This window comes from Tripterygium wilfordii, chromosome 2, assembly GCF_013401445.1.
Source record: "Tripterygium wilfordii isolate XIE 37 chromosome 2, ASM1340144v1, whole genome shotgun sequence".
In the NCBI taxonomy this organism is placed as follows: Eukaryota; Viridiplantae; Streptophyta; class Magnoliopsida; order Celastrales; family Celastraceae; genus Tripterygium; species Tripterygium wilfordii.
In genome coordinates this window covers 9,255,034-9,269,614 of record NC_052233.1, presented here as the reverse complement: position 1 = coordinate 9,269,614, position 14,581 = coordinate 9,255,034, and the positions used below count along the sequence as shown (strand labels likewise).

Below are 14,581 nucleotides of genomic sequence, written 5' to 3'. Positions count from 1 at the left end.
AGATCCTACAGAAATCTGATAATCACCACATCCAGTAATATGCACCATATACATGTGAGCGTGCTATGTGCCACATTTAAATAATATCATACGTTAAAAAATGAGAAATTATTTATTTGATGAAATAATCAAAATATTTTTTCTTTAGGAAAAAATTTACGAAATCTCCTTTCTATAATTGTTAGAATAATTATAATATAGCTTATCAAAAAAAATAGAAACATATACAGTAAACATGATCGTTGTCATCTCAATTCTAATGCCAGTAAATTGACCTCAAGAAGTCTTTTAACATTTACGTTAGTAATTCCAAGTCCAAGAATATGGAACCTGTTTTCAATGTATAATTTATGATTATAGCAGCGATCACTATACATAAAACTTATTTAGTTTTTTTTAAGTTTACTAGAAAATTTGATATACAAAATTAAGTGGTGATCAAGAATACAAAAGACCAAGCTTACCAAAATCACCTGAATTTTACTTCTTTTTTTTTTATGCAAAAATCAACCTGAATTTACTTTATACATGCAACCAATGTAGTAATGAACAGGGATTGACAAACCTCTAACAGTAATATAGGCATCTCAATAGCTCCATGGGATGCTTCATCACCGATTCTGAAACTGTGCACTTTAAGAAAGACAGATCCAAGTCAAAAACATTCCAAGAAAGGTGTTGAGCTGGTGTTAAATTATGAAAGAGACTCTGAATATCATATATCACCATATAGATTAGAGGAATCATGATCATACCAAAATTTTGAAGTCTACTGGACAGACGAGACCAGAGTATATGTATCCCCCTCCCGGATGCCATAGGGTCGTTTGTAGCACTAGATGTCCTCAATCACGATATCTTTCTAGAGAGGTTCTGTAATCCACATCCAAGACATTTAAGTATAACTGTCTCGCTTGACGGATCCGGCTTGATGACAAATTTAACACCTAGGAAATCTCTGATGTTTCAATTCCATTAGTAGAGAGCTTTCCCACACGAATTTTTGAAATATCTGGAGGGCACAGCGAACATAGGAGAAATAATAAACCCTACAAAGGAAACAGAAAAAAAATAATGGGCAGGTCATAGAAGTGGGTATGGTCAAGTGGACAGAAACAATACAAAAGGAAATTAATCAAAACTCCAACAAATGAGTCCCTTTTTAGGAAAAATGCCTTAGCCTTCGATCCTTTCACATCATGTTATGGCATTTGACAGTGTTTTTCTTTAAAGAGTTGGACCTTAGTGTTACACCTTCAGCTTTATTTCCATTCAGAAAAGGCATCTCAAAATGAAGTTGAAAAACTATAGAAAGTACTTCTTAACAGCTTTCCAACAGAACCCATCATGATGCCTTCCGGATAAACAGAAATGCGATGGATATTTTGTAACAAATCATCATGCATCCTCATTCCTCAGGTAACCTTATAAGTAGAGATGCTTGCAAGATGGAAATTTGTAATGCATTAGAACAGCACATGAATAATAAATAGGTCGTCATCATCATCTGAGCCTAATAAATATGTACATGTAAATTATAAAGAAGAAAACTTTGTTCAGTTTATGACAATGATGCTAACAACACAAACCTGGTGTGTCGAATCCACCACTCCCCGTTGCTCAATCTCTTCAAGGAGGATTGAAGCAATTTGCACCCCTGTATCCTCTGGTGGTATCAGCTCTTTCTTCTCATCCTCTTCAATTTCACCAGTTTCCTCTCCTCGAGCATAAGAAACTGCAGTATCCACAGAAATGAAGCAACCAGAAGTTGTTTCCGCAACAAGTGCGATGCCATAACCAGGAGAGCTGGCATTCAATCACACACTGCATCAGCTAACGAAAAACTAATACAATGAACTTTGAGCAAAAGTATTTTGCAAACAAAGTTCCAGATGATAACTTCAATAGACAGGATTCTTACTTTCCAGCCTGTGGACCAGCTTTATGATCAGTAAATATATGAACATCTGGAAGAAGGCGATTGAAGATACCACGAGCTGCATAAATCATAATATTTTCAAACTGTACAGACACTCTAGTTGAAAAGCTAACTCCCCTGATCCTCTTAACCATTCCTTCATCAATCCAAGATACCGCCTGAAGAACAGACCATGAGAATGAGAAAGAATACCTATACGCACAGATTTTAACTAACATAGATACTAGGACTCACTGTTAGACTTTGCACAATGGGAATTGACAAAATTACTTCACCACCACCACGAGGTGGAACTCCACGACTCTCTATTTTCAGTTCTAATCCTTCCGAAGGTACTCCAAATCGCTTTAACAGAGGCAAAGTAGTTGAACGGAAAGTATCAACACATGGATCTTTGGAATCATTTGTAATTCCTGAAAACAATCAACACATGTTACTTAAAAGAGTTTGAAGAGCGATTCAGATACTCGTGACTCACGAGTCATGAGAGCATCGTCCACTGTGAGAGCCTTGCGCACGGCTGTTTTTTTTTTTTTTAACCTTTTTATACTCGTGAGAGCACTGCTCTTACATGAATCGCGGAAACCAACAAAACGTGTGAGGTATTATCCACTTTGGGTCTTAGGCCAACACTGATTTCTCTTCTTAAAACGGCGCCTCACAAGTGTGAGGTTGGGCTATCACTTATATACCACAACACTTGGCATCACCCAATCCCAAACAATGTGAGACTTTGTATTTCTAACATACTCCAAACCGAACCGCAACCATATCAAAGACACTCAGAGACATAAAGTGTTATAAGGGTATATTTTGGTCAAAGGATCCGTCACAAAGAAACTAGAACATCTTCAACGTGAAAAAGAAACACAGGAAATATGTCAATGGTAGCAAACCAGTTTGAAGAATGAGTATCAGGAAGAAGAAGAAGGTGAACTGAACATTTGGAAAATATCCAACTTGTATTACCAAACGGCTAATAAAAGAACGATAAATAATTGAAATAAGAAGACTAAGTGGACCAACAATATTGGACCCAAGACAAACAGGATAAAGGGACTGTAAAGACCAGCCCAAATACAATAAGCAACTAAAGGCCCAAAAAGATGAAAGCCCAGAGATAAAGACCAATTGCTCTTAGGACAGATGCATCGCAGATACATCATCTTCAACCACGAGAAGTGCGTGCTGATGAGTGATGAACTTCATTCTGAACCATAATCTAACAGAAATTTAGAAAAAAAGTCGGGTACCTTTAAGCCTAATGGTGATAGATTTCTTTCCAAACAAGCTCACCAAAATCAAGGGCTCCAAAAAATAGCCAATGGATCGACTAACACCGCAATCGTGCACCAGATTTCTACCTCCCGTTATAATCCCCGGCTTGTACCTCAATTTCGTGCCTACGACATACATTTCAACCAATTCAAAATCACAGATAGCAACATCATAATATATGGAGCAAAAAGATATTTAACAAATAAAAAACTTCAAATCTCAAAGTGTTGTAGGGAGCGGATCAAAAGTAAGAAACAAGAACGAGAAGCTCGCTGCGTATCGCACAAGAAAGGAGTACCGGTTTCATTAATCTCAACGACGCAGTCATCGGAGACTCGCTCTGGTGCAATTCCTCAGTGGGGCCTAACTACAACTTGTGATGCCTAGCCCATGTGATCGACCCACCTTTAGAGACTTTTGGTTTTGGCTTTATTAAACTTTTGGTTTTGGCTTTATTAAGACAGCAGGCGTTGGAGAAAGGCACTTTGGAGTTGTGATAAACTTGTCTTTATTTTACCTGTTATTTCCTAGTCCTAGTTCCAGCTGGAGTGATTCTAGTTGTGTTTATCTTCTTGTGGAGAGTGATTCTCTACACCTGGGAGTGATTCTCAGTTATTTCCTGTTGTAATCAGATACCGATATATTTTCTGGGTTGTTCTCTGATCTTGCCATATCTATAATAGCGTTGTGGGTTTGTTTCTTGAACACCATTCCAGATCTGTCTTTGCTTGCATCAATTTTGGTATCGGAGCGGCCGCGTGTGTATGATCATGAGTACAACACGCAGTGGTAGGGCGTATGGGACTCCCGAGTCCCGCATTGAGCAGTTGTTAGAGTCCATGTCTCGCAAGCTGGATCTCGTATCTGACAAAGTCGACACCTTGTGGGAACATACCTATCCTGCTGCCCTACATAATGTTGAATCCCCACCTGATGGTGACCTTCCAGCTGTTGAGGAAGACGCTCCCGACCGAGGTAGTAGGGCCTCCAGTCCTGAGGCTATGGAGGAGCTCCCAGATTTGTTACCTGAAACTAATCAGTTTGGTGGTGATCCTCCTCCCATGACCGGTCAACCAAGACAAAACCTGTCCCCACAACTCCCACCACCTCCATCGTTCCAACAACCCCCACCCCCTCCACAGATCCAGCCATCCCCACCACTAAACCCCAAAACCCACTATTACCCACATCCTCATCATTCGTCCCCCTACCAATATCCACCTCCTCCTCAAACTCATCACCAAACACCTAACTTTCGGCCACCATTGCCGAAGACTACTGTGGTACGACCACCCCCACCAGCACCTCCTCTAAACTGCCCACCCTACCGACCCACACACCAGTCCCAACCCCACTATACCCCAGCTCCCCACCTGTCATATGGTGAGCCACATCCTATTACGTGTCCGTCCCGGGATTTTGTTGAGCCCACGGGCTATTCTAGGCCTTATGATCAGTATGCTGATGTTTCGCGTCGGGTTAAGCTTGAAGTGGCTGATTTCTCGGGCAACATGGAACCCAATGATTTCAAGGACTGGATGACAGCCTTGGAAGAGTATCTCCAATGGTATAGTGTCCCTGAGTGGTCTAAGGTCCAATTGGTCAAGGCTAAGTTGAAGGGAGCCGCTAAAGTGTGGTGGTTAAATGTGGAAGAACAGCAGCTTCGGCTACAACAACCAGCGATTGTCGATTGGGGTATTATGAGGGACCGTTTAAACAGGAAATATCTTCCAAAAAATTATAGGGCGCTGAAATTTAGAGCTCTTCTAAACCTGCGTCAAGATCGTCTGTCTGTGGATGAGTATGCTCACCAATTTCATGATCTCAGTGTTCGGAGTGGGGTGACGGAGGATGAAGAGCAAACCTTAACCCGGTTCATCAATGGCCTCAATGATGATATAAAGAAGCACATGTTGTCAATGCAACTTTCTATAACCAGCCTTGAGGAGGCTCACCAAATTGCGAAAGAGATTGAAACTCAATTGAAGTTACAAGTGCCTCGAAGTAGGCCTTTGTCCTTTGAGAACCGCGTACCAGATTCTAGAAACGCACGGGGAAAGATTGAGGCCTCTAGTATCGCCCCGCTGCGTACTAATAGTTTGAGTAAGCCTGTTGAGAAGACTACTGAACGAATGGGTCCTAGATGCTATAAATGTAATGGTAGGGGCCATTACGCAGTCTTATGCCCCACCAAAGACAACAAGGTGGCCCTCATTTGCGAAAGGGATATGTTACATATGACACAAGATACTGTGGAGACATTGGATGAACAAGAGTCACCCGATCTGGAGGACGAGGAGTTGGAGGCTTCTACTTTGCCCAGCTGTGTGATTCGACGGATTTTAACAGGGCAAACCCAAGAACCCCAAAATGAGTGGTTGCGCACTACCATTTTTCATACGCGAGTTGAGTTTGGCAAAGGCGCGTTGGATGTTATAATTGATAGTGGTAGTGGAATGAATGTGATTGCCGAGACTGTGGTAAAACGACTAAAGCTTGAGACAAACGACCATCCGACGCCGTATCGTGTTAGTTGGGTAAATGACACGCCGATACCTGTCAAGCGCCAGTGTGTAATTACCTTTTCTCTTGGCCGATACAAGGACAGTGTTTGCTGTGATGTTCTTCCGATGACAGCGTGCCATCTCCTGTTGGGTCGTCCCTGGTTGTATGATCATGATGCTACCTACCATGGCAGGGCCAATACGTACTCCTTCATGGATAATGGGCGCAAGATTATACTCAAGCCCATGCGACCTAGCCATGCTAATAAGGTGGGTAGTCCTCCTCGTCAGGACCCACCTATCACGGAGCCCTCCCTGGACTCAAAAGTTCTCACACTAACCCAATTTGAAGAGGCCTGCCAAGAGTCTCAACTATGTCTGCTGCTACTAGTCCACCTTTCGCAACCCTCCTTGGTTGAACCATTTGAACATAATTCTGATCTAGCACAATTGTTGAATGAGTATGCAGAGGTGATGCCAGAGGAACTGCCGAATACTCTTCCTCCAATGAGATCAATTCAGCATGCGATTGACTTGATTCCCGGTTATAGCTTGCCAAACCTGCCAGCATACCGAATGAGCCCAAAGGAGCATGTCGAATTGCGCCGACAAGTGGAAGGTTTATTAAGCAAAGGGTTTCTAAGAGAAAGTACTAGCCCCTGCGCGGTACCCGCCTTATTGACTCCAAAAAAAGACGGATCATGGCGCATGTGTGTTGATAGCCGAGCCATCAACAAGCTCACAATCAAGTATCGTTTCCCCATTCCTCAGTTGGATGATCTTACCGATCAATTAGGTGGTGCTACAGTTTTCTCAAAAATAGATCTCAAGAGTGGTTATCACCAAGTGCGGATTCGACCCGGTGACGAGTGGAAAACCGCGTTTAAAACGCGTGATGGCCTTTACGAGTGGCTTGTCATGCCATTCGGATTGTCAAATGCCCCGAGTACTTTCATGCGTTTAATGAATCAAACCTTTCGAGCCTACATCGGGAAGTTTATTGTCATTTATTTTGACGATATTCTTGTTTTTAGCACCACTGTTGATGAGCATATTAAGCACCTTCGGGTTGTTTTTCAAGTTTTGCAGGAGGAGCACCTTTTTGTAAATCCCCAGAAATGTTCTTTTCTCCAGAAGCGTGTCGCTTTCTTGGGTTTTATTATCTCGGACCATGGCATTGAAGCGGATCCTGAAAAGGTCCGTGCTATACTCGAGTGGCCTACTCCATCCACTCTCCATGACATCCGAAGCTTCCATGGGTTGGCTACCTTTTACCGACGATTTATTCGCGGATTCAGTTCAGTGGTTGCCCCACTCACGGAGTGTCTTAAATCCCCTAACTTCCAATGGTCAGACACAGCTGCGGCTGCTTTCCAGGATATTAAGCTTCGCATGACGCAAGCGCCAATCCTTCGGATGCCTGATTTTGAATAGGTTTTTGAAGTTGCTTGTGATGCTTCCCATATCGGTATCGGGGGTGTTCTCAGTCAACAAGGACATCCGATTGCTTTCTTCAGTGAAAAGCTTAATGATTGTCACAAGCGCTATTCAACCTATGATATGGAGTTATATGCTTTAGTTCAGACTATCAAACACTGGAAACACTACTTAGTCTTTCGGGAATTCATCTTGTTCACCGATCACGATTCATTGAAGCATCTCCAATCCCAACAAAAACTGAATGCGCGGCATGCGCGGTGGCTGGATTTTCTACAGCAATTTAACTTCGTGATAAAGCATAAGGCCGGAAAAGATAATCGCGTCGCGGATGCTCTTAGCCGTCGCTCTCATATTCTAGTGGCTATGGAGACTACTATCACCAGTTTTGAACACTTTCCTCAGCAGTATACTGGTGATGTTGATTTCTCTGAGGTATGGGACACTCTCAAGAGTGGACTTGCCACCTCCACGGGGGATTATGTTCTCCACGATGGGTTTTTATTCCGCAACCTGCGACTTTGTGTTCCAGCAGGTTCAATTCGTGAGTTCTTGATCCTCGAACTTCATGAGGGCGGGTTGGCCGGGCACTTTGGCATTGACAAGACTCTTTCTTTGGTGGAGGACAGGTTTTTTTGGCCCCGTTTGCGACGGGATGTGACTAAGGTGGTGAAACAGTGCAGGGTTTGCCAAGTCAGTAAGGGGGGGAAGCACAATACCGGGCTTTACACACCATTATCCGTCCCTGATCATCCTTGGGAGCATTTGAGTTTGGATTTTGTTTTAGGGTTACCGAAGACTGCCGCGGGTCATGACTCTATCATGGTGGTTGTCGATCGATTCTCTAAAATGGCTCACTTCACAGCTTGCAGCCGCACTCATGATGCTTCCCGTATAGCTTCTTTGTTTCTGCGGGATATTGTACGCCTCCATGGCCTCCCTTTAAGCTTAGTGTCCGATCGTGACAGCAAGTTTGTAAGTTACTTTTGGAAGACTTTATGGATTAAGTTGGGCACCAAACTCCAATATTCTAGTGCTTTCCACCCCCAAACCGATGGACAGACTGAAGTAGTGAATCGCAGTCTTGGTAACTTGTTGAGATGTCTCATTCATGATCATGGAGGCATATGGGATTCTGTCCTTCCCATAGCAGAATTCACTTTTAACAGTTCTCGCAACCGCACCATTGGCTGTTCCCCCTTCGAAGCTGCCTACGGTCTCCAGCCACGCGCTCCGATAGATTTGCAACCTCCACCAACCAAGCTTCGGCCCAGTGAAATAGCCTTGGAAATGGCAGATCATGTTAAATCGGTGCACGCGGAAGTGAGACGACGTATAGTCTTGAACAATGACAAGTACAAGGAGCGCGCAGACACCCACCGTCGCGCTGAGGAGTTCCAAGTGGGTGACTGGGTTTTGGTTCGCCTTCGTGCAGAGCGCTTCTCACCAGGATCCTACCATAAATTACACGCGCGACGTGCTGGCCCCTACCAAGTCAAACAACGTTTGGGATCCAATGCTTATCTCGTGGATCTCCCTAATGCTCTGAAAATCAGCCCCATCTTTAATGTGGAGGATCTCACAGCTTGCACTCCCCCAACAGAGGAGGACCCCCCTATACCCAATGTTCCATCGCACCAAGAGCCAGAGGAGGGACCCGCTGCCATTATGGACCATCAATTTGTGTCAACCCGTCGTGGTGGGTACGATAAGTTTCTAGTTTCCTGGCGTGACAAACCATTATCGGAGGCATCTTGGTTGACCGCAGCTCAACTACAATCCTCCTACCCTGGTCTCCTAGAGCGGTTTGTGACTGGTTCATCATCAGAGCTGATTTCTTCAGACGGGGAGGGAATTGGTGCAATTCCTCAGTGGGGCCTAACTACAACTTGTGATGCCTAGCCCATGTGATCGACCCACCTTTAGAGACTTTTGGTTTTGGCTTTATTAAACTTTTGGTTTTGGCTTTATTAAGACAGCAGGCGTTGGAGAAAGGCACTTTGGAGTTGTGATAAACTTGTCTTTATTTTACCTGTTATTTCCTAGTCCTAGTTCCAGCTGGAGTGATTCTAGTTGTGTTTATCTTCTTGTGGAGAGTGATTCTCTACACCTGGGAGTGATTCTCAGTTATTTCCTGTTGTAATCAGATACCGATATATTTTCTGGGTTGTTCTCTGATCTTGCCATATCTATAATAGCGTTGTGGGTTTGTTTCTTGAACACCATTCCAGATCTGTCTTTGCTTGCATCACGCTCAAGGAGGCGGAGGAGAGAGACTTCGTGCGGACGGAGTCCAGGCCATGTCTCTTCAGCGCGAATGTCCCCGATAACGATCGGAGTAGCCGAGAGTGTCGCTAATACCAGCCTTTGTCGAAACTCTCGCTTCCTTTCAGCCGCTTATAGCTTGCCTTCATAGTTTTTCTCGTCGTTTCTGCCGCTTCACACACACAGCGAAATTTGAAAAATCGTGAACAAAACAAGGGTTTAGCAGAATTAGGGTGTAGTTGGCTCGGAATGGCTCAAAATAAACCAATCAATCAATAACTGTATTTACTGTTTCGGGTCGAATGTTATTTAGTGGGCCTGATACTGAGCTGAGTTATTTGGGCTCTCCAAATTTCACAACTGGATTTAGTTTTGCGGTTTTGCCCCATAAAATGCCTTACACTAAGCCCAGTCCAACTGGGTCCATATACTATATAGTTACCGCCCTATTGATCCAGTGGCCTGGCCTGTTGCTGATGTGAGGAGGAAAAACAAAATAATTGTAAGCTTTGGTTAAATACGAACATTCATTGTTTTAAAGTAATTGTAAAAGGGCACACCTTCGTCCAAGCCTATTGTCTACATTCTAGGGGTGTAAATGAGCCGAGCCGACTTTAAGGGTATTCGTATTCGGTTGGTTAAATTTTTAACGAGTTTGAGCTCGAGTTGAGCTTTTAAGGAGCTTTAAAGTTGTTCTTTGATCCCAACTCATTTAATTGTTTAAATGTACCAGCTCATTCAAGTAAACAAGCTCAAGTTTTGTTCATAAAAAAGTTCACGAGTTTTGTTTGGTAAAACATAGACGAACGTGTTCACGGGCACATTCACGAGTAAGGTAACGAGCAAATTGACGGACAATATAACACACAATTACATAAACCTGTAAGAGTTTGTTCATGAACTACAAACGAGCTAGCTATCTCGCGAATATTTAGCGAGTTTGTGTTACAAACGTAAATTAACAAGTCAAACGTTCTCATGTTCGAGCTTGGGCGATGCACAAAAACGAATTTAGAAATGTGCTATTCGAACTCGACTTATTAAACTAACCGAACGAGCTCTTAATGAGCCGAGCTCCACGAAGGCTCGGATCGTTGCACCCCCTGTCTACAACTAAAACAAAGCTTTAGTTACATGACATACACTACATTTGCCTGTCGCTGGTTGAACTTTGAACAGTCGTAGTCAAAATGGCGAATAGCGACGGATTTAGACTTTGATTGTGGTGCATCTGGAAGACATTTATTTAGGCAGCCAAGTATACAATGAAAGAAGAAAATTAGTGTCAATTCAGTATATCCCGACTAGCGACGGATATGGGTTTCGTATATTCGCTCTCCCGGCCGAAGTGCCACGACAAGCAAGTTTGAATTCCTTGAAGTTGTAAAATGGGCCCATACATTTACCTCTTCGGCCCACCACGCACCATGTTGCCGATGCATTAACTATTATTGGTTGTCCAGTCAAAGTTCACAGTAAATTGGTCAACTTAAAAAGAAAATTCATGCAATAACTAAAACACAACCCTACATATCCAAAATATCACTTCCGAAAAACCCAAAATTTATGTGGCATTAAAATAATCGTTGATTACAAACATACATGTGTGACTCACTTAACATTCAACACTCAATATTAATTGAGAAAATCTTTTGAGATCACTTTTTAGGGTCTCAAGCAATTTTTTTATTGAAACATGATTCACCAACATGGTTGGCTAACAAAAGTTCAATGAGAAAATGTATGACTAGGAAAACAAACAAAGATAATTTACATTCGAATATATCTAGAAGTTTCGTTGCATCGATTGTTTTGCTTTGAACGCCTATTATTTTAAAAAATCACTCTCTCATTCTGTTAACACTTGTATCTCACAACGTTAGGGTAGTGACAAATATAGTCAATAAGCAAAGATTAAATCCTTTCTATCAAGATGGTCATTTTAAGAATAAAAATCGTGCGAACCTTTAGTTTAGAGCGGACAATACCTCTTCGAATTATGTGGATTGTATTTATGTAGTATTCTCACGAGTATTCGATTTATTACACTTAGCACTGTATTAAAAAAAAATCATATTCTACTTTTTTTCATTATACATCGACGGATTTCATCGTCAAGATCGATGTTATTGAAGAGAATATAAAAGGTTTCATCGCAACAAACATTCGAGCAGCGCATATACTTGACTGAATTCTATATCTTGACTTTTGTCTGTGCTCAATATGTATATGTGGAAAGAGAGTTGATTGGCTCCTGGAGCCATAGCAGCAATTGTTGACTTTTAGAAACTTTGGGTGTGCGACTTTCATCTTCTGGACCGTTGAATCTCATAATTGAAGTGAGAATCAATTAATTATATAATGCAAGAAATACCTTATAGTTTTCTAGTTTAATTACCGTGTCTGTTGGGTTGTTCTTTTTTTTTATTTTTTTTTTCATATAACCTTTTGTTCAACAACTTTTTTTCTAAAGGAGTAGGGTGCCTCCAAAATATCTAGAAACCCTGACTTTAGATGGAGCAAAACCGAGGTTACACGACAAGAAGAAAGGAGAGAAGAAAACATGAGAACCAAACCAAACAAGAAAAAACACCAACAAAACCTTCGGAGCACCTTTTTTTTTTTTTTTTTTTTCATATCTGAGAACGATATCATACAAATTTTTCCTTTAAACATCTAATATAGGCCTAAACTTGGGCTATCAGGACCATCTATACAGAATTTTTTCCTCTGACGACAGGATAAATTTGGTCAAACCTCAGCGCGTAGACAAAAAAAACCCTCCGAACACACCCATCGCTCAAGACCCAACCAGGACCCTCTATCTTAACATGCATGTACTATATATGATTGTTAAGGAGACGTTTTAACAAAGAAGATTGTGTTCTTTGCTTGAGAAGCTTCTCAATCTCAAGTCTACTAAGGGAGGAGCGGGCATAGTTATTTGATTATAGAAAAAAAATCAACCATATGTAGTTCAAATTAATTCGACCTAAATTAATACACCAGAAGGAATTCCACTTTGGAGATAAGATTAGGAGAGGGAGGATCGAATGGTCCCTTAAATTTCTTGATGAAACAAACAAGGAAAGCCTATCAAAATTATGGAACGATCGACGATTGTGTGTATGTGGATATAGCAGCATTTCCGTACAGTTCCCATGACAAGTTTATATCATTTGCAACGCACGATACAATGATCAGTAAAGCTTGCTGATTCCAAAATACCAATAACATTTTGACCTGAACTAATTATCAAGGCACCGCGGCCCGCACAGAAACAACACTTTACCACAAATATCCAGTCAACTATTGCGTCTCAACACATTTAAGAGAGAATCAGCTAGCTATGAGTTCGAGTGACATTTCACCTCAAACCACGACTCATCCGCTGATAATTGGAAAAAACTTATTTCCACTAAGAACAACATCTTATATGTCACAATCAATTGAGTTTTATACACCATCCATACATATATATCTGAGGCCAGAATGAAAAAATAATTAAAGAACAAAACACTTGTTTCTCAACAAGATGGATAAGAAGACACCATATGAGAAGGAATGCAAGGGGAATTCTTCCAAATCCTAGAATGCAATCTGAGCATCTCTCTTGCCCTATCTTTAGTCTTCAAACTGCCATCCACTTGAAGCACAAAAAACAACTTGGACACAACACCAACTTGCAACATTTCCTGAAGAACCCTAGGAGTCGCAGAAAACCTACAAATTGAGCTCAGAATCTTCACTGCCCTATCACTTGCCGAGTGAGAAACTCTCAATATTTTCTTCGAAACTATCGCTATTCCCGCACCATGACTAATCAGCTCTGCACGCCCCTCCGCGCACTCGCAAAGTTGATTCAAAACAACTAAAATCAGTTCACATTCCCTCCTTTCTTTCACTTCAAGAAGTAACTCAATCAACGTCCCTACCGCTCCGCCTCTGACGGCTTTGATTCGGTTTCTGCCCCACGGACAGATCTCAACCAGAAGCTTCAGCGCAGCCTTGGATGCTTGATGAGAGATTTGGTCTCGTAAAACACCCACTATCTCGCCAAAAATTTCTTGTTTAACCCTAATCAAAATTTCCGGATCCGCCACTTCAAATATGGACTTCAATAGCATTATAGCGCATGCTCGACACCTATAATTTCCACTTTTCAGTACTTCTACCAAAGAATCCAAGAATTGTCCGTCATTTTTTACCAGACTCTTCAACTTAGTTTCTGAGAGCTTGAGATGATAAAGAATACCTAACGCTTCATCGCTCAAATTCTTGTCGTGATCTTGATTAATATTCCTCTTCATGATTGAAACCATGAACTCGACTGCACCGGAAGATTCAAGGCAGTTTCTGTTCCGCTCACTTTCGAGAGCAATCGACCTGAGCTGTTGGACGCACGTGAGCTGCATGTGAGGGAACTTTTTGGCCTCGTTGATGAGCTTGGTTATTTGGATCTTGTCAACAGGTGGCTTTGGAGTTGGGATCCGTTCGATTCCATAGGAGGCGTTGAGAGTGCACCACGCTTGGATCAGACGGCGGAGAGTGTGGTTCGGGGTTAGATCTATGCCGCTCGACAACACTTGTTTGGTTACGGGACATGTGTTGTGCTTGTATGAGTATAACCATTCCTCTATACTTTCCCTATCGTATGTTATCCCGGTTGAGACTGTCACTGGATCTCTCATGAGTTGAAGTGAAATCGGACAAAGAAAATGCGAAGGAACCTCGATTTCATGCTCCATATCCATTGAAGAATTAACAAAGAGAGACAAAAGGCTGAAACTCGTACTCACTTGAATGAATTTCCAAGATGGCTTGTTGTTTGGAGTTGTGAGGGGGGAGAGCCGAGGGGTGCAAGTATTTATACATGGAGACGAAAATCGAGAGAATGATAAAAACTCAACACACGCAAATAGTAAAAAGTCAACACGGAAATTGAGAGAACTTAATTAGGAGATTTTCCAAAGTTTTGGACACGGCAGCATTTTCGGTGCAATAAAAGAAAGAAGTTGAATGGGGCTTTATGTCTTTAGGGCAGCCGTTGGTCTTGCATTTCCAACATTTTATAATTTCTTTTAAAAATACCATCCTTAGAAGAACGCACATAATTCAAGTGAAATTGTGGGTCTTACATGATCTATATAAAATCGTG

General features: G+C 41.9%; 1 protein-coding gene and 1 pseudogene across 1 annotated transcript; both read right to left on the bottom strand.

Annotated features, from left to right (window-relative positions):
• Window positions 1-242: 242 nt before the first annotated feature.
• LOC119982717 lies at window positions 243-9,937 on the bottom strand (annotated as a pseudogene).
• A 2,703-nt stretch (window positions 9,938-12,640) lies between these two features.
• Window positions 12,641-14,273, bottom strand: LOC120006171 (E3 ubiquitin-protein ligase PUB23-like). The gene has a single exon (XM_038856107.1). It carries the CDS (start codon window positions 14,175-14,177, stop codon window positions 12,951-12,953), a length of 1,227 nt encoding a protein of 408 aa, XP_038712035.1. The 5' UTR covers window positions 14,178-14,273; the 3' UTR covers window positions 12,641-12,950.
• Window positions 14,274-14,581: the final 308 nt, after the last annotated feature.